General features: G+C 36.6%; 4 protein-coding genes and 1 pseudogene across 10 annotated transcripts; 4 read left to right on the top strand and 1 right to left on the bottom strand.

The window, feature by feature from the left end:
* Positions 1–261: 261 nt before the first annotated feature.
* On the top strand, positions 262–1,957 carry LOC104822383 (annotated as a pseudogene).
* Positions 1,958–2,072: 115 nt separating this feature from the next.
* On the bottom strand, positions 2,073–5,563 carry LOC104822382 (mediator of RNA polymerase II transcription subunit 11). 3 transcript variants are annotated; one of them, XM_010553589.2, is made up of 5 exons: positions 5,343–5,562; positions 3,830–4,049; positions 3,032–3,161; positions 2,785–2,901; positions 2,073–2,402 (listed from the first exon to the last, which is right to left on the bottom strand). In XM_010553589.2, the coding sequence occupies exons 3-5, from the start codon at positions 3,083–3,085 to the stop codon at positions 2,223–2,225; spliced, it is 351 nt and encodes a 116-aa protein (XP_010551891.1). In that variant the 5' UTR covers positions 3,086–3,161; positions 3,830–4,049; positions 5,343–5,562; the 3' UTR covers positions 2,073–2,222. The 3 variants fall into 3 exon arrangements, with proteins under 3 accessions (XP_010551891.1, XP_010551892.1, XP_010551890.1); XM_010553590.2 differs by lacking the exon at positions 3,830–4,049 and having other exon boundaries at positions 5,343–5,563; XM_010553588.2 differs by lacking the exon at positions 5,343–5,562 and having other exon boundaries at positions 3,830–4,259.
* A 6,592-nt stretch (positions 5,564–12,155) lies between these two features.
* On the top strand, positions 12,156–17,551 carry LOC104822381 (alpha-dioxygenase 1). 2 transcript variants are annotated; one of them, XM_010553587.1, is made up of 10 exons: positions 12,156–12,272; positions 13,489–13,752; positions 14,018–14,167; positions 15,045–15,178; positions 15,504–15,720; positions 15,815–15,960; positions 16,046–16,273; positions 16,373–16,575; positions 16,754–16,997; positions 17,155–17,551. In XM_010553587.1, the coding sequence occupies exons 1-10, from the start codon at positions 12,165–12,167 to the stop codon at positions 17,378–17,380; spliced, it is 1,920 nt and encodes a 639-aa protein (XP_010551889.1). In that variant the 5' UTR covers positions 12,156–12,164; the 3' UTR covers positions 17,381–17,551. The 2 variants fall into 2 exon arrangements, with proteins under 2 accessions (XP_010551889.1, XP_010551888.1); XM_010553586.1 differs by lacking the exon at positions 12,156–12,272 and adding an exon at positions 12,984–13,139.
* Positions 17,552–17,838: 287 nt separating this feature from the next.
* LOC104822380 lies at positions 17,839–19,868 on the top strand. Its single transcript, XM_010553585.2, has 4 exons — positions 17,839–18,269; positions 18,703–18,756; positions 19,057–19,116; positions 19,597–19,868. The coding sequence occupies exons 1-4, from the start codon at positions 17,961–17,963 to the stop codon at positions 19,723–19,725; spliced, it is 552 nt and encodes a 183-aa protein (XP_010551887.1). The 5' UTR covers positions 17,839–17,960; the 3' UTR covers positions 19,726–19,868.
* A 532-nt stretch (positions 19,869–20,400) lies between these two features.
* Positions 20,401–22,736, top strand: LOC104822379 (protein transport protein SEC13 homolog B-like). Of its 4 annotated transcripts, none has more exons than XM_010553582.2 (3): positions 20,401–20,619; positions 21,259–21,315; positions 21,633–22,736. In XM_010553582.2, the coding sequence occupies exon 3, from the start codon at positions 21,652–21,654 to the stop codon at positions 22,555–22,557; it is 906 nt and encodes a 301-aa protein (XP_010551884.1). In that variant the 5' UTR covers positions 20,401–20,619; positions 21,259–21,315; positions 21,633–21,651; the 3' UTR covers positions 22,558–22,736. The 4 variants fall into 4 exon arrangements, with proteins under 4 accessions (XP_010551884.1, XP_010551886.1, XP_010551882.1 ...); XM_010553584.2 differs by lacking the exon at positions 21,259–21,315 and adding an exon at positions 20,716–20,781; XM_010553580.2 differs by lacking the exon at positions 21,259–21,315 and having other exon boundaries at positions 20,402–20,619.
* The last annotated feature ends 153 nt before the right edge of the window (positions 22,737–22,889 follow it).

Below are 22,889 nucleotides of genomic sequence, written 5' to 3'. Positions count from 1 at the left end.
CGTACCATTTTTATCGTCACAATATAAAACATTTCGAATCTCTTTTTTTTTTTCTTGACCAGAAAGGGTTTACGAGCATTTTATGGGCTTCAAGCCCGTCAGGCCCATACCCTAAGAGATATTTTATTTCTATTTTCCGTTAGGCCCGTCGTGGATGTGGGTCCCACCGGTGCACCGAAACGGCGTCGTTTGTATATCCAGGGTGAACGATGTCGGACTCGGTGATCGCCGGTTATCAGTTTCGTCTTCCACCGATAAAAACTCGTCTCTCGCTTTTCAAAATAAAAAAAAAAGGGAATAGGATGGCGAGTGAGGTCGTCGAGTGTCTACTGGCTTTCATTCTCTCTCGAGTTTCCTGCGTAGAGGCACCGCTTCGCCGCCGTTCGATTCGAGTTTCCGTGAGTTCTTGAGTGTGATCATGTTTTTGTCGTTTTTGCTATTGTTTGAAATTCGGTTTGCAAGTTAGGTGTCTGCTTTTGCCTGCTTTTGCTATTGAGTTGCTCCGATTTTTACATTTTTTAACAGTAAGTGCGTTAGAGAAGTGTAATTGGTGCTCCATTGATTAGTGTTGGTTTTCCGTTTGCCGGTGAGTGAATAGATTGGTACTGTTGTCATTGGTGTGAGATGGTTTCACCTGGAGTAGAGAAGTATCAGAGAACAGGAACAGGTCGGGACTCCTGTCTCATTAGATCGAACATTAAGCTGGGCTAGTTTATGGAACCTGGTTTCAGTGGCAGAGATGCAAATTTTGTACTTGTCTTTTCTATGTAGTAATCTACTCTTATTGGATTTTGCTTTTCTTTATGACTTGGAGTTGGTTAATTCAAGTTGGTTTGGTTGATCCAGTAGACAGATCTAATCTCCTCTGGGAGTCAAGCTTGTCGAGTCTCGAGATCCATGATTGGTTTCAAAAAGATTATGTCTGGTATGCCTTTTCTCAAGTCCCGAACTTTATTAGTCTGTGGAGCTTTTATTCTTATGCACTTATTGGATGGTGAGGGAGCCAGAACGAATTGATAAAGCTCTTCTCCTTTATTAAAGGCTGAATGCACGGTCTGTTTAATCTAAACATGATGCAGTTATGTGTTTAGTGAATTGATTGTGTTATGAGTCAGAGACATAATGAAGTATTTCATTTTCGGAACCATCTCCATCATTGAGATTGTCATTAGAGAAGTAGCTGTGCCTGACGTTTGGCATCTTTCGAGGAATTGATCTTTGATGATCTCTCTGAACCTCTTTCGTACCTATGTTTTCTTTTACATGGCCGAGTTTCCATCTCTCTTAGGCAAAATGCATACTTGAGCTTTCATTGATTTGCAGTGTTCTAGTGGAAACTATAATTTCCATTGCCATACCTGCTAATACGTGTGCAAGGATGAAATTTCTCATGACGTCCTTTTTATCATGCAGCTAACTCTGGAAATGGCCGGAGATGCTTTAAAGGATTTGAGTAATCTTCTTGTTTCTGAGAGGAAAAGTGACTGTAAAGGGGGTTTAACCTAGCCATGTGTTGGAAAGGAGAATGAAAAAGCGGAAGATAGGCCATCACAAAGCTCTAGCTCCTTAGATACCAGCCATCCCAATGGCGTTGGAACAGAGTAGCCATTGTCCGAAAAGGCTAATGTGGAAGTGGAGGTGGCAGTCAAATGGGAAATCTTCTGCCAATCAAAACTATTGCCTCTAACTAGTAACCGTACAGGCCGTTCTCCGTGTCACCAGTGTGGCTTCTCCCCTGTAATAAAACCCATATTGTCCTACTACTGCTTATATTTCTTTCCCTTTCTTTACCACATCCTAAGTCAGAGAACAGCATGTTATTTGTGTCTGAGGTTTCATTTTTGTGTGTGTGTGTGTGTGTGTGTGTAGAGCTGCCGGCCAAATGGAAGAGGTAAGATGCGGGTTCTTCAGTTCTATTCTATCACACATTGTCCACTGTCCTTTTTCATGTTCAAAAGTAGTGTTTTGTACACATATATATATATGTAAGTAATGGTCATATACTTAAGAATCTTCAGCTGAGATGAAGATAAGCAAGGAAACCTGAAATTAATCATGCACACCTGTGCCCATGCTGATAACAAAAGGAATCGTGTTCCTTTCTGTAATCTGATTTTTTTTTTCGCCATGGACAAACATCAAAAGAATATGATTCACTCCCTAGCACAAATCCCATGAACAAAGATTTATAAGTCTGACAAACAAGGAGAAATCCCAAAAAGTCAAACAGACGAGGAAGTATACTGGTTCACGGTTTGGTCCATACGGTCAAGCTGGGACAGAGCATAAGAAAGCTTCTGCAAGCATATCTCGTTAGCTATTCTTGCACTGTAATCGCACTTCTCAAAGGGACGGTACTCGCACGCGCTCTTTATCTCCTCCCTCAATGTTACCTGGATATCCTGTCATTTCCACCACATTCTCCAATTCTGTAAATTTGATTTGGGAAAAAAATCCAAGGAACGGATCCATCTCAATGATATCAATTTTTCCACGTAAGGACAACACGATCAAAGGCAGATACTTGGTTCAACCAACAAACAGAGTGTTCTCGGGGGAAAACAGTGTTCAAATCCGAAAGTTTTCGACTGACTAGACCAAGCCCTGAATTGAAACCACCCCAAAATGTAACCTTTAATAATCATGGAGCCAAAATTCAATCACAAGTTCACAACCCAAGGACAAACGTCGCAGCCCCATAATCAATCGCCAAACCCATAAACAGGAGAAAAGAAAGACAAAAGAGGTTGGAGAGGAGAGGAGAGGAGAGATTGGAACAGGAACCTTAATCAATTGCATGAACTCGCGACAATGACTGTTGACAGACTCTTTCTTAGGCTCTGCAGGGTTCGCCAGTTGGTCCATCACTCCTCCAGCGAGCTCCAAAACCCTAACAATTCTCTGTGCGTAATATGCGTATACACAAACATCCATATCAAAATTCCAACATTCAGAAACTTCCACGCAATTTTACGAAGAGATGAACATGTGAATCCATCTTCCTTAAATTGGGTTTCCCAAAAAATCTAACCTTTTCAACATTTTGGAGCCGCTGCAACGAAGTATTCTGCGCCTGCGGATCCATTCGTACGGTGAGAAACCTCCCCACGAAGGATTAGACCCGGAGACTGCCAAGAGGGATCGGTCTTCTCAGCCAAGTCCTGATAGCGAAAGGGGGGAATGAGCAGTGTTTTATCATCAAATTTGTTCGGGAAAAACAGAAAGGGAAACTGAGAAACGCCGGTGCGAGTAGTGCAATGAGTCAATGACTAAAATGTCCTCATTCCGATGGATGCAAGACCAATGTGGTGTCCCGAAGCTGGGAGTTGACAGAGTGCCATTTTCAGCTCACTAAAGATGAATGCCGTTTACAATGAAAACAATAGTTACAAAAAAAATGCAGGTGAGGAGGACACACCAAAAAGCACATCGCAGCATATAGGTGTATATAGCATGGCACATCCGCAAAAATATTATGGGCATCTAAAATCTGTCGAAATATGAACTATCCGACTACGTATCGGTCCGAGAATATGGGAACGCGAGGGTTGAACCAAGCCGACGGGAGCAGTTCGAAGGTGACGCGGGGAAGCGGTGAACTGAGCATATCACAAATTACACGGGTTTCGATGCAGTTTCATATTATCAAAGAAGATACAATCACAACATAGGCAAGGAATACAAATATCGCAGTCTGAACCAATACTTTAGGGTTTCTCTCATGTTTCGGGACCAGCGCAAAGCAAACCCACCGCCGCCCACAATTTCACCCCTATCGTATGGTTTACCTTCCCACATAACCATTAACCATTATTTAGAGAGTATTTACCTGGCGATACGCTGAGAGAGCCGATGAACCGGCAAACTTTGGATGAAAACTATGCCTGGTCCCGTTACAGTTGCTAATGCTACGTTTTCACCCTTTCCATCCAATCATCGAAATTCCTCTCGGCGCCGAGGAGCGGCGGCGATCGTCAGAGGAAATTTCGGACTGATTCCGAGAGGTCGCGACGACGAAGCCCAAAGCGGTCAGAGAGAAGCTGTCGCGGCTTGACCGGCGAGAAGAGACCGAGAGAGAGCGAGAGAGAAGGAATTAGGTTTAAAATTCCGGTTTATCCGGTTGAGATAGAAGTTAGTCCGATTCGGTATAGTTTAGACCGGTTTAGGACTTGGGCTAGTACAGCTCGGTTTAGGCCCATATCTATGTCCTCTTGAGCCGTAAGTCCAATTTTTATTTTACAATTCAAACACATTCTCATTTCCCAAAATACTAAGAGAGAGGAAAATTTATAAAAATAAAATTTATATATATTAGGTATTTCTACAAATCGTTTTTTCTTTTATTTTTTTTCAATGACTCGTGACGCAATTGAATTCTGAGCTTCTTATCTACGTAAACCAATACATATCTATCATCTTCCTATATATCATTTACCATATGCGCAATGAAATTTGAACTACTTATACCAATAAAATTCACTATGTTAGAATTTATGCAAATACAAAATTTCTATATTTTAAGAAAAAAACAATGGGCTATATGTTGAAAGTATTATTTCCAAAAATTATAGCAATTAAATTATTATTTGCACAACATATACTTTATATGTACACACACAATCAACATGTATAAAATTATCGGAATGCTTTTTATGAATTAATTACTAAATTTGTGAAATAATAATATTGTGGAATGGTGGTGTCATCTGCTTTTCATATATATATATATATATAACTTTTCAGAATCCATTCAACTCGAAATGGAATAAGATACCAAAATATATGTCCACAATAAACAAATTGAAGCAAACCAGTGACCCTCAAAGATCCACTTCTCTCGTAGAACTGGTAGTGAACAAGAATGAAACATATTAGAACTTAAAAAACCCTAGAAATCAAGGGTAAAGTTGCCAAAATTGCAATTTGCAATCTTCTACGACAAAATTCATCAAGCAAATCCACAGATCTCAACAATTTTCTGTCGGAGACCAGTAATTACAAATTGTTCTACTGTCATGGCTAAAATTCGACCCTGACAGCTGATCACACCAGCACAAAAACACATGCTCTAATGGTTCGTTAACAGATATCTCACAGCAGACATGGATTACAATACTACCATCGAAACAAATCGAGCTCGGATGTTCAATTGACATATATCTACAAGAAATCCGGTGGGCACACACCTATCAAAACCGCAACGACTTCGTAGACGACAGCAAAGCACATGAATCAGATTCAATATGTTGCGAAGTTCGAAATCCAACAAAAGATCTCACAGGAAAATCCAAGAGATTCAAAATCCTGCCTCTAACATAAAAGTCGAAGAGATTGTCGCATACCGTGAGCGAGAGACCCAGATCTACGTGATCAAAATTGCCGCGGCAAGACGAAGACGAACAAACGAAGGTGGACGATCAGAAATCAAGCTGCGGCGGATCAGGCGCGAGAAACGAAGGAAGAAGAGTATCCGTCTGTTTTGCACGAGCAAAACGCCTATACACAGAGCAGGATCTAGGCGAGAGGATTGTTTGGAAATGGAGTTGATGTAAACCTTACCCACGATAAGCATATGTTTACTTGGGATATGAAATTAATATAAACCTGAAAACGAATCCAAACGGGTAAAAAAAAAGTAATTAACGGATATAAATAAGATTTAGAAGTTATTTTATGATAAATCAATAGAGTAGCGCGATACTAAAATTTATTTATTTATAAATGAATTGTTGAACTTTTCTTTGATTTCCCACATCTCCAGTAAGGAATCATATTCCCAATAAGAGATATGGCACATGAACTTTGACCAAAAAAAAAAAATAACAACGGGTAAGGAATTCAACCCTTTTTTCTTCTCACCTGTTAAAAATATATTTCGAAGCCGATTTGGAGGATACAAATAACAGAAAAAGATGCCTAAATGCTTTAGATCAAACACTCTGCACAATGATTCAGACAAGAACCTCATCTTCGTCTTCGAAACTCAGATTCAGCGTCTGTAACTTGAAGCCTGCCCCTTGTATGACCTCCACCAAGCTCGATGCCACCCCTGTTGCCTGAACTGTCGTCTCCTTTTTCAGCTGCAGTCCCAGAAGACAGATTTGGACCATAGTTCATACCAATTTACAGAGTAATGCACGTATAGATAGATTCACCAATGTAATCACACTCGTGTTTCCTCGCAGAGCAGATCTTGAACTTATCAAAAGTTAACCATTTCAATCCCAATAAACTATTTCCTCACATTCGACAATAAACTATTTTGCAAAGAAAGTTGGTGTTTCCTACATAATCATTAACCACCGCCCACAATTTCATCCCTATGGTTTACCTTTCTACATAATCATTAACCATTATTTAGAGAGTATTTACCTGACAATATGCTGAGAGCCCCGATGAACCGACAAAGTTCGGATGAAGACTATGCCTGGTCCCGTTACAGTTGCTATTGCTACGTTTTCACCCTTTCCATCAAATCATCGAAATTCCGAGGAGTAGCGGCGGTCGTTAGAGGAAATTTTGGACCAAGTCCGAGAGCTCGCGACGACAAAGCCCAAAGCGGCCGGAGAGAAGTTGTCGTGGCTTGTCCAGCGAAAACAGACCGAGAGAGAGAGAGAGCCCGATGGAGAGAAGGAATTACGTTTAAAATTTCGGTTTTATCCGGTTCAGATAGAAGTCAGTCCAGTTCGGTCTAGTTTAGATCGGTTTAGGAGCTAGGCTAGCACAACTCGGTTTAGACTTGTTTTAGTCGGTTTCAGCCCGGTTTGGTGCGATTTAGATCCTGCACAATGTTGTATAGTTCGGTACAGGTTTGCATCGGTTTTTGTTGGCAAGCTCGGTTCCGGATCGATACAGACTTTTCTTAGAGAAACTCAGGTCGGTTTATGATGGTTAAGGATCTAATCAGATTGGTTTTAGTTTGGTAGAGCGGACAATTTCTAATCGGTTCTATGAAATTAAGAGATGCAATCAGTATAATATTAGAGAATAAGCTTAAAGAGATGCAATTATCAAAAAGTCCACATTATTATCTACTTTTAATTTTAGAAATTAAGAAATAAATTAACATTGTTGGAACAAAATTTAAGAATATGATTTTATTTTGAAATATATTTCTACGCGATAAAAGGCCTTTAGGCCCAGATCTATATCTCTGTATTTTTTGTTTTCTTCTATGGTCCAATTGTGGTAGTTTGAATTTTTCCCATAAACTTTTGTCATTATCTATTAGAGCTAAGTTTATAATTTTCATTTTTCAATTCAAACACATTCTCATTTCAGATCATTTCCCAAAATACTAATAGAGAAGAAAATTTTCTAAAAATGTAAATTATATATATTAGGTATTTCTACAAATCGTTTTTTCTTTGTTTTTTCAATAACTTGTAACGCAATTGAAACTTCTTATCTACGTATACCAATACATACCCTCTTCTTATATCATTTACCATGTACGCAATGAAATTTGAACTACTTATACCAACAAAATTCACTATGTTATAATTTATGCAAATACAAAATTTATACATTTTAAGAAAAAGCAATGGGCTATGTGTTGAAAGTATCATTTCAAAAAAAATTATAGCAATTAAATAATATTTTTTGCGCAACATATATTATACTTTATACATACACATTCAACAGATACAAATTATCGGCATTGGTGTCAGTTATGTTTTTTTATGGATTAATTACTGCATTTGTGAAATAAAAAACGGTGGTCTTAATTCTTAAGAGATATACGAGTAGAGAATTGTTACATTTCTCATTATTCAATATAAAGCATTACAATATTATACGAATCTTAAAATATTTTAATTAATCAATTAAATAACTAAAATATAAAAATAAGATCAGATCTAATATTACGAAAATATTGTCAAATATTCTTCATATTTCTTCGAACATTGTCCATATATTTCGATAGGTCTCGTCTTCTTTTCATATATATTTATTTCAAAAAAAAGTTTATAAACTATTTATATCGTAAGAGAATATCAACTTGAAAGACTTTTCAAATTTGGAAAATTTTCATTACCCGGAGTAAAAAATAAACTTTTCCTTCTTTTTTTCTTTTTTCTTTTTCCTAATGAGCTTTCTTTAACAAAAGGGTAACGTAATTAGAAGATGAATTTGTTGACTGAAAGCAAGAAGGGTACTTATAGGAAGAATTCTCTTTGTGATGACAAAAAAAAAAAAGACTAAATAGGATATTACTGAAAGATTATGCCACCTAAAAAATAGATTAACTTGGAAAATTTCCATGTTTAAGAAATTATTTCCAATAAAATGTTATTTTGGAAAAGGAACAGAATTAAAATTACATCAATTCAACAGGAAACACTTCAAAACCATGCCAATTTTATCAAATATCTTATTGTTTTATGTTTCGTTTCTGCCCATCATTTCTTGAATATATGAAATTTCTAATAATTAATTTTTTTATATACAGTGTCATATTTAACTTTTTATTTTGTTGAAGGTGAAAATGGTTATATATGATACGATTAGATTTTTTCAAAAAAAAAATTGTAAATGAAAATTTGATTATATCTATAAAATTATTCTACATGTCTTCAAAAAAAAATTGAGTACATAGCCAAGTTGTGTGCACTTTTTTGAATTTCTAGTTGAAAATATGGTTAGAATGATTAAAAAAGCTAAAAAGATTTGGACCCGTGTTAGCGACACCAAAACAATAAAAGATATACAAGTTTCAATTGAGATTTATTTTAACAAAAAAATAATTGTACATGTAGATATTAAAGCGTTCCATTGAATAAATGTTCTAGAAAACGTCGTAACAATCCAGAAACGTAAAAAACGTTTTGCCACGGTCCATTCAATTCAAGTGTGGACCCAACGAGAGAAGACAGATGATTTTGGATTGTTATGTAACGCGTTGAGTGATTCAATTTTGCATCGGATTCCCCAATTCAGATGCAACCATACCCTGTGCACTGACAGCATTATGGGTTTTTTCCCTTATATTTCACGTTTATTTGGCGTTTTCTATCAGGGAGAAGAATTTCTCAGTCATGTCTGAGTGTATAAACACGAAGACGGAGGTTGAAGATGAAGATCGGTTTAGTCATTTTTGGTTATTTTCCGGTTTAATTGTTTGTTATTCCGGTTTAGTATTTTGCGTTATTTTTCGAAATTAATGAAAATATTCAAACATTGTATTTTAAAACCCAACTATATTATCTCCATAGGTCAGGTCTTGGAATGGAGCAATCCTTTGGATCGTTTTTTCATCATTTAGTGCATTGACCCAAAAACGAATAAAAATTAATATGAACGTAAAAGTTTAAAAGTGTCGGTTCATATTTAAACATATTTAAAATATCTCGTGATAGTAGAAGAAAAACAACTATATTTATTTTTTATTTTATTTACCAAATATTTCAACTACCATTGGTTCTCATCTATTAGGTTATATTATATATGAATTTTCAGAAGATCTCATTTTAACAAATACTCCCTCTGTTTCATATTAGATGACGTTTTATAATAATATTTTTGTTTCAAAATAAGTGACGTTTTGGGATTTTTCATGTAACTTTTAATGTTTTTTAAAATTTATCCCTAATTAATAATACTTAAATATTATATATATTTAAAAATAATAATTTTCTATGTAATAAATAAGGGTATTTTGAAAAAATCATTATTTTTTTAATTTTTGTGTGTTTAACTCTTATACAACGTCTAAAATGAAATAGACTAGGAACTTGCTAAGAAAATAGATGATTCTAAAGTAATTTTATTGGTACCAACAAGAAAATAAAAATAGAAGATATTTACATAATATTTGTGACTGCACTCAGTGGCGGACCCTGGAATTTTTTTTACTAGTGACAATGAAATATAAAACAGATATAAAAAAGACAAAAAAATGACGCGTAACCTAAAAAAATAAATAAAAAGAAAGTGAAAAATGGGACTCACGGAAAAAAATCAAAGAAGTTAATAGGAGGGGGTAGCACATTAAATGACGGGACACGCTTGTTTTTTATTAAAATTTATAAAAGTTTATAACTAAATTAATTGCTTTTAAATATATCTATGGGTATGACCTCATTGTCAGTCCTACAATAAAACTTAGAGAAAAATGTCGAGGAATTCTCATTATCCGATTAGAAATAGGGAATTTTTTTTAAAAATCATATAATTTAGAGATAACTAACAAATTCATTACGAACTTTTAAAATATTTATATTCATACTAAATTTAATTTTTTTTTAAAAAAATCATTCAAAATTTAAATTTTTAACAAAATTACATTTTTTACAAGTTTTATTTTTTACAATTTTTGCAATGTTTTTTACAATTTTTAAAATTTCTTTACATTTTTTACAATTTTGCATTTTTTGTAATTTTTTGTATAGTTTTTACAATTTTTTACATTTCTTTATAATTTTTTACAATTTTTTAATATTAATCTGATGTGTATCCTATGTGGCGAGGTACATGTCACGTAAGCACCACATATTCTCTTTCTATTCTCTTTCTGTCTACGTGTCAAAATTAATTCGATTCCGATAAAGATTTGTTAAAAATTCAAATTCTGAATAATTTTTTAGAAGAGAAAAATCAAATTCAATATGAATATAAATATTTTAAAAGTTCTTGTTGAATTTGATAGTCATATCTAAATTGAATGATTTTTTTTAGGAATTTCCTTAGCAATATAATATTTCTATAAATAATTTTTTCTCTCCAATTTAAATGTCACGTCTAGATATTTAAGAATATCTTTTTTGGTTTTGCTACGAGCCGCCCTTCTTTCTCATGTTTGATTTGTCTTTCCCTCAGTTTCGTGTCTTCTTCTCCAATTTGTTTCCTTATTCTTTTTTATTCTAACATATCCCCACTTGTGAGGCCAAACATCGTACAATAAGTAGAATTTTATTACAACTATTTTAGAAAGAACCAAATATTTTTAAAATAATTTGGAAAGACGTTCGACTTTAATAGGAAAAAAATATCAATTATTTTTTTTCTGGAAATTCTGATTCGATGAAGATAAATTCAAATAGAAAATTCAGCCTCGAATTCGAACCTTAAATTGGTTAGAAAAATGTAATTTTAATCACATGACTTGCTCTCGCTCTCAAAATTAGTCTGTACCTCGATCCATGATATCCGGTTAAAAAAAAACAAATAGAAAAAAATGTATGACGAGAGTTCAAGAAAAATGATATGGAAGAATTGGAACTTAATATGCATGAGCAAAACAAGCGTTTAATATCATAATCGGTTGCCAAAAAAAAACATTTAATATCATAATGCATAATGGAAATCGAGAACGAGTTACTCGTGGAAAAAAGAAAATATAAAGTCGTGTAGAATTGTGATAGATGAAAACCAATAACGTAAGGATGCATGTATACACACGGATTGTATAAGAGTTCGTATAGTCAAACATATTCACAAGAGTTTGATTAGATGTTTCCGAATGAAAATAAAAATAGCTAAACAGTTTCTAGATATATTCCATTTTATTCAATATTATTATTATTAGTATCCGTATTTGAAATTTCACACGACATATATATATATATATATATATATATATATGCGTTTATTCAGAGAAAGCCGCCAATATGGGAAGGCGATGCTGAATGATATACCATATATAAATATAATGTTTTTCGATTGTAAGGTTATAGATTATATAGATCCCCTATTGATAACATACATACGTACGTACATACATACATACATACGTACGTACGTACATACGTACATACATACATACGTACGTACGTACGTACGTACATGATGTTTGCCCGTTCCCTTATCCCATGTGCATTTGTTTTACATAGACGGGGCAAAGAAGACCCATTTGCAAGGGAAAAAAAAACAACCCAATAAAGAGAATCTTTACCAAACAAAAAAAAAACCCAATGAAGAGAAGAATAGTAAAATAGGGTGGCCAAAAGAGAAGAATAAAACACATTCCCGATGGCTCTTACCAAATCATATAGTAATCAAAGTCTTCGTGGTAGGCAATGGCAAATATATATGTCATAGTTGTAATAAAAATAAAATAAAACTTTTCTATATGAAATATCTCACATATTAATTAATTTGCCTATAAATACCAGACGTGGAATCAAATTGCATATATTCATATAAACTTTTCCAATTAAATCAAAATGAAAGCCATTAGCTCTTTCATCTCTGCCCTTATGCTTCGGTTCGTCGACAAAGACTTCCATGAAATTGTATCGAGAATGACCCTCATTGATCGGCTTCTATTCCTCGTAAGTATATACATATACATATACGGACAAATCAATCTGCTATCCGGTTATACTAAACCAATCCGGCAAACCGGTTCTAATTAATAGTCTCCACGTAAATCATAATTGTACGGAATATTCTTGACCACATATTTAATTGCTCATGTATTCGTGTATATACACATGAGCTTCACAAAATATTCTAATCTCTATAATCGATTAACGTCTTTTTTTTCAGGCTCAAAATTTAGGCCCTCGTTATATATACGGAACTAATATAGGTTAACCTAATTCGCGCCCTTGTTTTCCTAATCGATGTGGAATTTCTTTGAAGTCCGGATAATTATATGAAACCCGGTTTTCACAATTCACACGAAAATTGACGTGGCAATCCTTTTTTTCTCCAATATGAAATAAGAAATATTAAGTTTTTTAAAATTAACATTTTTCAACGTTATTTCGGATATGTTTGTGTATTTTTTTTTTTGGGTACATTCAACCATTTGCCTGAATATTTATACAATATAAAAGAAAAAAAAAACCCATTTGCAGGAAATAATATCATACCCTCGGTGGCTTTTGTGGGAATAAAAATAATATTAATATTATTAAGAATTCATTCAACCATATATTACGTACTTAACTTATTAATACCAATGTGAATTGAATTTTCTTCTCGCCCGTCTTACGTAATGGTTATAAATAGGCGTGTAACTCAAGGTGCTTTGTTTCTCATCAAAGAAAATAATCAGAGAGACTGAAAACAAAAAAAACTCCAAAATGACAACCATTAGCTCTTTCCTCTCTGATTTTCTGCTTCGATTCATCGACAAAGATTTCCATGAAATTCTCTCTAGAATGACCCTCATTGATCGCTTTCTGTTCCTCGTAAGTATCATATTCACATTGAATTACACATGCGTGAGTGTAAGATGATGATGATATATGTATATATATATATATATATATATTCAAATCCATTATATATTATGTTGCAGAGAACGGCTTAGTGTGGATGACTTTCGTTATTTAGTTTTTAAATGTTGAAATCAGTTTGGTAGCAAGACATGCCACTTTATCACGCAGGGATCAATACATGATTGAGAGTAGATGAAAACAAGACGCTCGGAATTTTATATTCTATTCCGTCATGTATATGATTGATAGTAATATTGAGTATATTATGTACGTGCGTGTATTTGTTTTGATATATGTATACGTGTGTATATACATGCAGATAGTGCATACGGTGGATAAGATGGTGGCATGGCATAAGCTACCGGTGTTCTTGGGATTGGTCTACTTAGGGCTAAGGAGACATCTTCACCAAGAATATAACCTAATCAACGTGGGTAAATCTCCTGTCGGGATTCGGTTCAATCCCTCCGATTATCCGTACCGGACGGCCGACGGTAAGTTCAACGATCCCTTCAATGAAGGAGCCGGTAGTCAAAACAGCTTCTTTGGAAGGAACGGTCCAGCTCATGACCAGAAAAAGAAGGTGACATATTTGAAACACATGTAATATTATTATTTAATTAATATGCATATTGCATGAAGTTTGTTTTAAGTATGGCTTAGTTAATGATCAATTATTATAATCGCCATTGGATAGCCAGTCCATGAAAATTCATCCATTTTCATAACTTTAATTAATATCCAAGTTGGATTATATATATATATATATATATATATATGTATGCATGTATGTATATGTTTATGTTTTATGTATAAAGACCATGTGTAACTTTTTTTTTTGGTTGAAGTTGTTGAAGCCAGATCCCATGGTGGTGGCCACGAAGCTATTGGCAAGAAGAAAATTCATAGACACGGGAAAACAATTCAATATTATCGCTACGTCGTGGATTCAGTTCATGATCCATGACTGGATCGATCATTTGGAAGACACCCACCAGGTTACATTTTATTACTTATTTTTTTTGTCATTTTTATAAATCAAATAATTATTTTTTCCTTTCCCCACCACTATATAGTTATTTATTTATTTATGATATTCGTTAGTTTTTTAATTTTCTAGTGTTAGATTGATGCATTGTAGTGTCGATGCTAATATGTTCCTTTGCTTTTTACAATATTTTTCGTTATCAACCCTTTTTACTAAGAAAAAAAAATATAATTTTACGCATAGACTTTCGATTGGAGACTAGTAGTCTAGTGTTCGAGGGCCCGTTGTGGAAAAGAGAAAATTAATTAAATTTTAACAAAAGAAGAGAAAATTAATTTGATAGTGAAATTTTTGCAGTCCTACATTTTTAATTTCTCACGTCCACGATGTTATCCTAATGCCGTTCTCGTCCGGACCATGGGCTGAGAGGCGTTGCGGTGTCCGATGCCCGATCCGAAATTGTAGGATAGGTTTCAATCTTAGCAAAAAAAAAAAAAAAATCTCCGTACGTAGGGTATACATAACTGCGGGTTTCCCCTACCTACATAATTTCACCTCAATAGGTGTGTAGGACCATATGGTAGACACGCGGTTCACATTTTAATACAATTTTTTATTGAAGAATATGCTTTTTTGTTTTTTAATTTTACGGTGGGACCTAATGTCCACACAGATTGAAGAATACGATAAAAACAGGAAAACACAAAACAGCAAAAAACGCCAAAACATGTGGTCCTCCGAATTCTATATATATATCGTAATAACCATGTATATATATATATATATATATAACATATTCCTTATTTAAGAAAAGGTTTTGTTGGATTGCCCTAAATAAATTGCATCATTTGTGTAAATACATAGACTAATTGGGTTTAAAAATGCAGATCGAACTGGTGGCGCCAAGAGAAGTAGCGAACAAATGCCCATTAAAGTCCTTTAGGTTTTACAAGACAAAGGAAGTGCCGACCGGTTTCTTCGACACCAAGACCGGTTCCCTTAATATCCGTACACCTTGGTGGTAAGTGTGTCCAATCATGCATGCACGTACGTATACATTACACATCACTTAACACATTCATTCAGGTACGTATACGTGCGCATATACGTACAGTCACACCCACTCGTTCGTACATGCTACGTATAACGTTTCATAAGAAAACCCGAGTTATTTACGAGAGAAATCGATCGATAGACATAGAGAAAAACAAATTACGTGACCTAATATTTGTTAGAGTTTTTATAGCATATATATCCCCTAATCGGTATAGGTTCAAACTATAGAATAGAATAGAATAATTAACAAGAGCATGCATATGATATAATATATGGATATGATGGTGTAGGGATTCGAGTGTGATATATGGAAGCAATGCGAAGATGTTGGAGAGAGTGAGAACGTACAAAGACGGGAAACTAAAGATATCGTCGGAAAAAGGGCTCCTCCATGTCGGAGAGGACGGCTTAGCCGTCTCCGGCGACGTTCGCAACAGCTGGGCCGGCGTCTCCGTCCTGCAATCCCTTTTCGTAATGGAGCACAACTCCGTCTGTGACGCGCTCAAGGTCTGATATTTGATTTCACAGCTAAATTATAACACGGGCACAAGCTTTTTCTCTCTCTCTCTAAATTGGGTTTGTTTAATTTGTGATGTTGCAGAAGGAATATCCTGATTTGGAAGACGAAGATTTGTATCGCCATGCGCGATTGGTGACGTCGGCAGTGATAGCTAAGATCCATACCATTGATTGGACCGTCGAGCTTCTCAAGACCGATATGTTACGCGCCGGGATGCGTGCAAACTGGTCAGACACCTAGCGATATATATATATATATTAGATCAATATGTAACCATTTGAAAAATAATTCATATAATATCGAAATTTTCAGGTACGGGTTATTAGGGAAAAAATTCAAAGATGCATTCGGACACGTGGGGGGTTCGGTCTTAGGAGGACTCGTGGGTCTAAAGAAGCCTCAAAACCATGGAGTTCCATATTCTCTAACCGAAGAATTCACAAGTGTTTACAGAATGCACCCTCTTTTACCCGACGACCTTATTCTACGTGACACCAAAGTCAAACCCGGGACCAACAAATCTCTCCCCGTGGCCAGCACGTACGTATATTACACCGTATACATTCAAAAATCCGTATTTAATATTACTTTTTTTTAGTGACGGCATTCATTGTTCTAATGGGTTTGTTTTTTTTACAGAGTTAATATGGGGAATTTGATTGGTCGAAAGGGAGAGACGACGCTTTCAGAAATAGGGTTCACAAACCTGATGGTGTCAATGGGCCACCAGGCATGTGGGGCCCTCGAGCTCTGGAATTATCCCGAATGGCTCCGTGATCTTGTTCCTCAAGACCCCGACGGCCGTGATCGTCCCGACCATGTCGACCTCGCCGCCCTCGAGAGTAAGCTCTTCCTATACATACACCATATAATTATAAATATGTGCATTTAGGTTAATTTATATATAGAAATAATATGCGTGAAACTCCTAGGGCAAAAGTAAACATGTATATAATGACTATAATGCCCTTATTTTCCTGATATATGGTTATGTATCACGTGTGTGTGGGGGTGTTTTAGTCTATAGGGACAGGGAGAGGAGCGTCGCACGTTACAACGACTTCAGGAGGGCATTGTTTCTGATTCCGATCTCGAAGTGGGAAGATCTGACGGACGACAAGGAAGCCATAGAGGTGCTTGATGACGTGTACGGTGGTGATGTGGAGGAGCTTGATATTATGGTGGGCCTTATGGCAGAGAAAAAAATCAAAGGCTTCGCTATTAGCGAGACCGCTTTTGTCATTTTCCTCCTCATGGCCACAAGGTACTCATTAATCCCACTGATTCAGTCTCGTCTTACATTATCTTTAAACCCGTTGGATATTATTATTATTATTATTATTATTATTTATAAAACTCTATTATAAATGGAAACAATTATTTATTTTGTTATAATACTACTTTTTTTTTTGTAATTTCAGGAGGTTGGAAGCTGATAGATTCTTTACGAGCAACTTCAACGAGGAGACATACACCAAGAAAGGGTTCGAATGGGTGAATACTACGGAGAGTCTAAAGGATGTTTTGGACCGTCATTACTCGGACATGACCGATAAGTGGATGAATTCTGAGAGTGCCTTTTCGGTATGGGATTCACCACCTGTGAAGGAAAACCCTATCCCCCTCTACCTCCGCATTCCGGCCTAATCCGATAAATAAAAATCGATATAACTATTCGTTATCATATTGTTGGAACCTTGTTTTTCATCGTGTGCTTTTTGGTATAATCCCATTTGATGTATTTGGTCGTGTCTGTTTTCCATTATGAAGAAACTTTTAATAAAAACATATTGTGTTGTTGCTCTCGTGTGGGGAAAATTTGACGTTCGTGAAAGTATAGGATCGAATTTGAGAATCCGTTAACTTCTGGGTCAAATTTGTAAATACTAATATTATCTTCGTTTAAACCTAATAAACGGCATGCAGTCAATTAGTATGACATAGAACGACACGCTGTTTTCTGCACCTTCCCCACGTGATTGGGCTATTCCCCGCGAAAGCCCAGTTATTGTCTTCTGGTTAGACAGGAAAATTTGTAAGGGGTATTTATGTCTTTTAACATGATCACCACTCCCCGGAAAAGAAAGAGAAGTGCCACTGCCCAAATGGATAATGCGGAGAAAAAAATTCCGAACCATTGCGAGGACGACATAATAGAATCCTCGAAACCCTATCCCTCTTTTGCTACTCAGAACCTCCGGCAGAGAAGCCCTAATCTTTATGCAGAATGGCGTCTACTGCAGTTTCTTCTACCTTGCAGTCGTTCTGCAGAGTGAGAAGCCCTAGTCTTTCGTCGACCCATCTTCTTCCTTTGCCAAAAAACCTCGGCTTTCGGACCAGAACCACCGGAGATTTCAAAATTTGCAGTGTTGATAATTTTCAGAGACAGAACCGCCGTCGGATGGGGAAGATGAGGTCGGTTGAAGAAGGAGGAGAAGGGGTTGCAATTGCAGAGGAAGAGCAACCGCAGCAGCAGCAGCAAGAAACCGTGTCCGTCCCTGTCTCACCTTCGGACTCGCTCACCATGTTTTTTCAGGTACGTTTTCTGTACTCCGTTTGCAGAATTGTTGATTCTTTATCCGAAAAACGAGTTGCTTGTGCAAGATTGCCTCTGATCACATTCAATGATTTCAGTTCTCTCAAGATGGTAATCTAGCTTCTCATCTGTTTATGTTAGTATCTCCATTCAATGAGTTGTTTTGCGTATAGATGATGTTATGGGTCAGGTACTATGAACGAGTTACCCAGAAGGAGGACAGTTTCAGGGCTTCTTCATAAATTGAGATTCCGTCTTTCTTCAGCGACCTCAATGTTTAGTGTTGTTTACTCCGTTTCTGGAAGTAGTTGGTTTAATAAGTCTAATGCCTGCTTGGAAGATCTCCCCATACCCATGTCTCCAAGGTTTTCGTACTTTCCCTTACCGGTCTGAGTTTGTTCTGTCCATTGTTGTCTTCTGCTTTGTTTTGAAGGCTGACGGAACTTTGAACGAGACAGCAATCCCTAATGTCACGAGGGCCGTAGAGGTAATGACACTACGCTCAAATTTCTGTTTCTGTGGCTTGTTCTCTGGAGCTTCTTAACTAGTATATAAACTATGGAACCTGTCTGGAATCTCTTTCTTGGTTTCTATTCAGTTTTTGCTTAATGTATGGAATATGTATGTGTGATTTCATTGAATCTACTGATAACTTGTTATGTTCTGTGAACTCTTTCCTGGGTATTATCAGATGCTGTAATCTGAATTTCTCTTTAACCAAAAGTTTTTTTTTTGCTTTTATTTTTACTTCTAGAAATGATGAAGTATTTCCGATTTCTTCCTTCAGGGTATCGAAGGAGTTTCAAACTTGAAGGTCCAAGTGACCGAGGGTATTGCCACTGTTGAGGTATGTTTATCTTAAATGTTTCTGTGTCGCTATTGCGTTTTTTTACACATGAGCACGACACCAACATTACACATATACAGGGAAAATTACCGAAACGATCCTGAAAAAAGGAAAAAAAAAAGCATTCTGAAACCCAAGTTTAATTGTAAGCCTAGGTATTATGATGAGGGTGACATTCTTTCGTACTTTAGGAGACGACCTTCTTTTGTGTTATACCCCGCACAGTTTGAAGCCATGTCCTTCTTCGATTAGTCGCGATGCCGATATATATGTGTTAGCCGATATGTACGAACAAACCTTTGAAGCCGGGATTGAAATGGATAACCTTTGATAAGTTCAAGATCTGCTCTGCGAGGAAACGCGAGTGTGATTACATTGGTGAATGTATACGTGCATTACTCTGTAGTTTGGTATGAACTATGGTCCAAATCTGGATCGATGTAAAAAGAAAAATGATGGGTCTGTCTTCTGGGACTGCAGCTGAAAAAGGAGACGACAGTTCAGGCAACAGGGGTGGCATCGAGCTTGGTGGAGGTCATACAAGGGGCAGGCTTCAAGTTACATACGCTGAATCTGAGTTTCGAAGACGAAGATGAGGTTCTTGTCTGAATCATTGTGCAGAGTGTTTGATCTAAAGCATTTAGGCATCTTTTTCTGTTATTTGTATCCTCCAAATTGGCTTCGAAATATATTTTTAACAGGTGAGAAGAAAAAAGGGTTGAATCCCTTTGGTTTCTTGTGTATTCCTTTTACCCGTTGTTAATTTCTTTTTGTCAAAGTTCATGTGCCATATCTCTTATTGGGAATATGGTTCCTTAATGGAGATGTGGGAAATCAAAGAAAAGTTCAACAATTCGTTTATAAATAAATAAATTTTAGGTTGGCGTGAGTTTTTGGAGTTTTTAAAATCTAAAAACAAAAAAAAATATCATTCAAGTTTTTACAAAATTACTTTTTCTAAAAATTTGGAAAACCATTTTAGTGAAAAAAACAATGAAAAAACAAGAGCTACTTTTTTTGAGTTTTGAAATATTATAAAATCTAAAAGTCAAAAACTAAAAATTAAAAACCAAAATTCAAAAACTAAAACAAAAAATCCAAAATAAAAGCCATTTCCATTCAAAGCGCACTAATCTATTGATTTTTTCATAAAATAACTTCCAAATCTTATTTATATCCGTTAATTACTTTTTTTTTTGAATTGAACTTATTTTATTTTCCCCGTTTGGATTCGTTTTCAGGTTTATATTAATTTCATATCCCAAGTAAACATATGCTTATCGTGGGTAAGGTTTACATCAACTCCATTTCCAAACAATCCTTTCGCCTAGATCCTGCTCTGTGTATAGGCGTTTTGCTCGTGCAAAACAGACGGATACTCTTCTTCCTTCGTTTGTCGCTCCTGATCCACCGCAGCTTGATTTCTGATCGTCCACATTCGTTTGTTCGTCTTCGTCTTGCCGCGGCAATTTTGATCACGTAGATCTGTGTCTCTCGCTCACGGTATGCGATAATCTCTTCGACTTTTATGTTAGAGGCATGATTTTGAATCTCTTGGATTTTCCTGTGAGATCTTTTGTTGGATTTCGAACTTCGCAGCATATTGAATCTGATTCATGTGCTTTGCTGTCGTCTACGAGGGTCTAGTCGTTGCGGTTTTGATAGGTGTGTGCCCACCGAATTTCTTGTAGATACCGGTTAATCGAACATCCGAGCTCGATTTGTTTCGATGGTAGTAATGTAATCCATGGCTGCTGTGAGATATCTGTTAACGAACCATTACATCATGTGTTTTTGTGCGGGTGTGATCAGTGGTCAGGGTCGAATTTTAGCCATGACAGTAAAACAATTAGTAATTACTGGTCTCCGACAGAAAATTGTTGAGATCTGTGGATTTGTTTGATGAATTTTGTCGTAGAAGATTGCAAATTGCAATTTTGGCAACTTTACCCTTGATTTCTAGGGTTTTTAAGTTCTAATATGTTCATTCTTATTGACTACCAGTTCTATGAGAGAAGTGGATCTTTGAGGGTCACTGGTTTGCTTCAATTTTTTTATTGTGGACATATATTTTGGTATCTTATTCCACTTTCGAGTTGAATGGATTCTGAAAAGTTACTGAATTCTAAATTTGTTGTCCAGGGAGAATTCAGAGTTTTAGAAAGAGCTTTCCAGCATTTTTTTTTGGGTATTGCACATGTGAGCATCCTCTTACCACAATGTCTTATCAACGAAATCAAAGAAAAGCGGATCATAGACTTCGAGGGTAGTACTGGTGGTGTGATTTTACAAAGCCATGTTTGTAATTATGTTTCCATATATTACCTCTTGCTTCCGGTCGTTAATGTCTGCTCAACCATTCTTTAATCATTAAACGATGATGTTTGTATCAGCTTGTGTATGTTTGAAGAAAGATAACTTAGTTATATGCTCCGTGGCCTATCTTTTTTTATGAGCCTTATAGTTAGATCATATAAGTTCTAAATCCATAATCACGCAATGTACTTTTCTCGCAGGGGAAAGCACTCTTGAAACATGCCTGCCCAAAAGATTGAAACGGGTCATGAGGACATGGTCCATGATGTGCAGATGGATTACTATGGAAAGCGTGTAGCAACTGCCTCGTCTGACTGCACGATCAAGATAACTGGCGTAGGGAACAGTGCCGGATCACAACACCTAGCTACCTTGACCGGGCACAGAGGCCCTGTTTGGCAGGTGGCTTGGGCGCACCCAAAGTTTGGTTCAATCCTGGCTTCATGTTCATACGATGGCCAAGTCATAATCTGGAAGGAAGATAACCAAAATGAATGGACGCAGGCTCATGTCTTCACTGAGCATAAGTCGTCGGTGAACTCTATATCATGGGCACCCCATGAACTTGGACTCTCCTTGGCATGTGGGTCATCCGATGGAAACATATCAGTTTTCACCGCCAGGGCTGATGGTGGTTGGGACACAGCTAGGATAGACCAAGCCCACCCAGTTGGCGTCACTTCAGTCTCGTGGGCACCGGCCACCAGCCCAGGTGCCCTGGTTGGCTCTGGTCTGCTCGAGCCGGCTCACAAGCTAGCCTCTGGCGGTTGGGACAGCACCGTGAAAGTGTGGAAACTCCACAATGGTTCGTGGGAGAAGGACTGCTTCCCGGCTCTACAGATGCACAGTGACTGGGTCCGGGACGTGGCATGGGCACCGAACTTGGGTCTGTCGAAATCAACAATAGCAAGTGCTTCACAAGACGGGACGGTGGTGATATGGACGGTGGGGAAGGAAGGTGAGAAATGGGAAGTTAAGGTTATGAAGGATTTTAAGACACCGGTGTGGGGAGTGTCGTGGTCGTTGACGGGCAACTTGTTGGCAGTCTCGGACGGGGACAGCAACGTGACCTTGTGGAAAGAAGCTGATGGCGAATGGCAGCAAGTGAGTGTTGTCGAGCCATAGTTTGGTTATCATCTCTCTCAATGTTCTTACCTTTTTGTAAGCAACTTCAACTGAATAATTTTTCTTTACGGACCAGACCGGTTTCGTTTTTTTTCCCCTTTCATGCTTTGATTTGGAACATCTTGGTATTTTATTCTCTCTAGACACGAACCGCATAAATCTTTCTTTGGTAAATGTTATCCTCATCTTTTGTATTTCAATAAACTCGAATCATGGGAGTCAAATATAAATCAAATATTCTCCTCGAGATCCCTGCAAGTTACTCATTTATTAAGAATTAGTGGGCGGAATGAAAATCAGGGGAAATTTCATAATAAAATGACAAATGATAA

The sequence above is a fragment of the Tarenaya hassleriana genome, unplaced genomic scaffold (genome assembly GCF_000463585.1).
Source record: "Tarenaya hassleriana unplaced genomic scaffold, ASM46358v1 Cleome36, whole genome shotgun sequence".
Taxonomy (NCBI): domain Eukaryota; kingdom Viridiplantae; phylum Streptophyta; class Magnoliopsida; order Brassicales; family Cleomaceae; genus Tarenaya; species Tarenaya hassleriana.
The sequence above is the reverse complement of the archived record's forward strand: the minus strand, read 5'-3'. Positions and strand labels throughout refer to the sequence as shown.

Bases quoted from the DNA above. Each gene is read 5' to 3' on its own strand.
- LOC104822382 (XM_010553590.2), bottom strand. From the start codon at position 3,085: ATGGATCCGCAGGCGCAGAATACTTCGTTGCAGCGGCTCCAAAATGTT. The intron at 2,902-3,031 runs GTTAGATTTTTT...TATTACGCACAG, and splicing joins GGCTCCAAAATGTTGAAAAG to AGAATTGTTAGGGTTTTGGA. The intron at 2,403-2,784 runs GTTCCTGTTCCA...TGGAAATGACAG, and splicing joins AGTTCATGCAATTGATTAAG to GATATCCAGGTAACATTGAG.
- LOC104822381 (XM_010553587.1), top strand. From the start codon at position 12,165: ATGAAAGCCATTAGCTCTTTCATCTCTGCCCTTATGCTTCGGTTCGTC. The intron at 15,721-15,814 runs GTCTGATATTTG...GTGATGTTGCAG, and splicing joins CCGTCTGTGACGCGCTCAAG to AAGGAATATCCTGATTTGGA. The intron at 15,961-16,045 runs GTCAGACACCTA...CGAAATTTTCAG, and splicing joins GCCGGGATGCGTGCAAACTG to GTACGGGTTATTAGGGAAAA.
- LOC104822380 (XM_010553585.2), top strand. From the start codon at position 17,961: ATGGCGTCTACTGCAGTTTCTTCTACCTTGCAGTCGTTCTGCAGAGTG. The intron at 18,757-19,056 runs GTAATGACACTA...TTCTTCCTTCAG, and splicing joins ATGTCACGAGGGCCGTAGAG to GGTATCGAAGGAGTTTCAAA. The intron at 19,117-19,596 runs GTATGTTTATCT...CTGGGACTGCAG, and splicing joins AGGGTATTGCCACTGTTGAG to CTGAAAAAGGAGACGACAGT.
- LOC104822379 (XM_010553582.2), top strand. From the start codon at position 21,652: ATGCCTGCCCAAAAGATTGAAACGGGTCATGAGGACATGGTCCATGAT.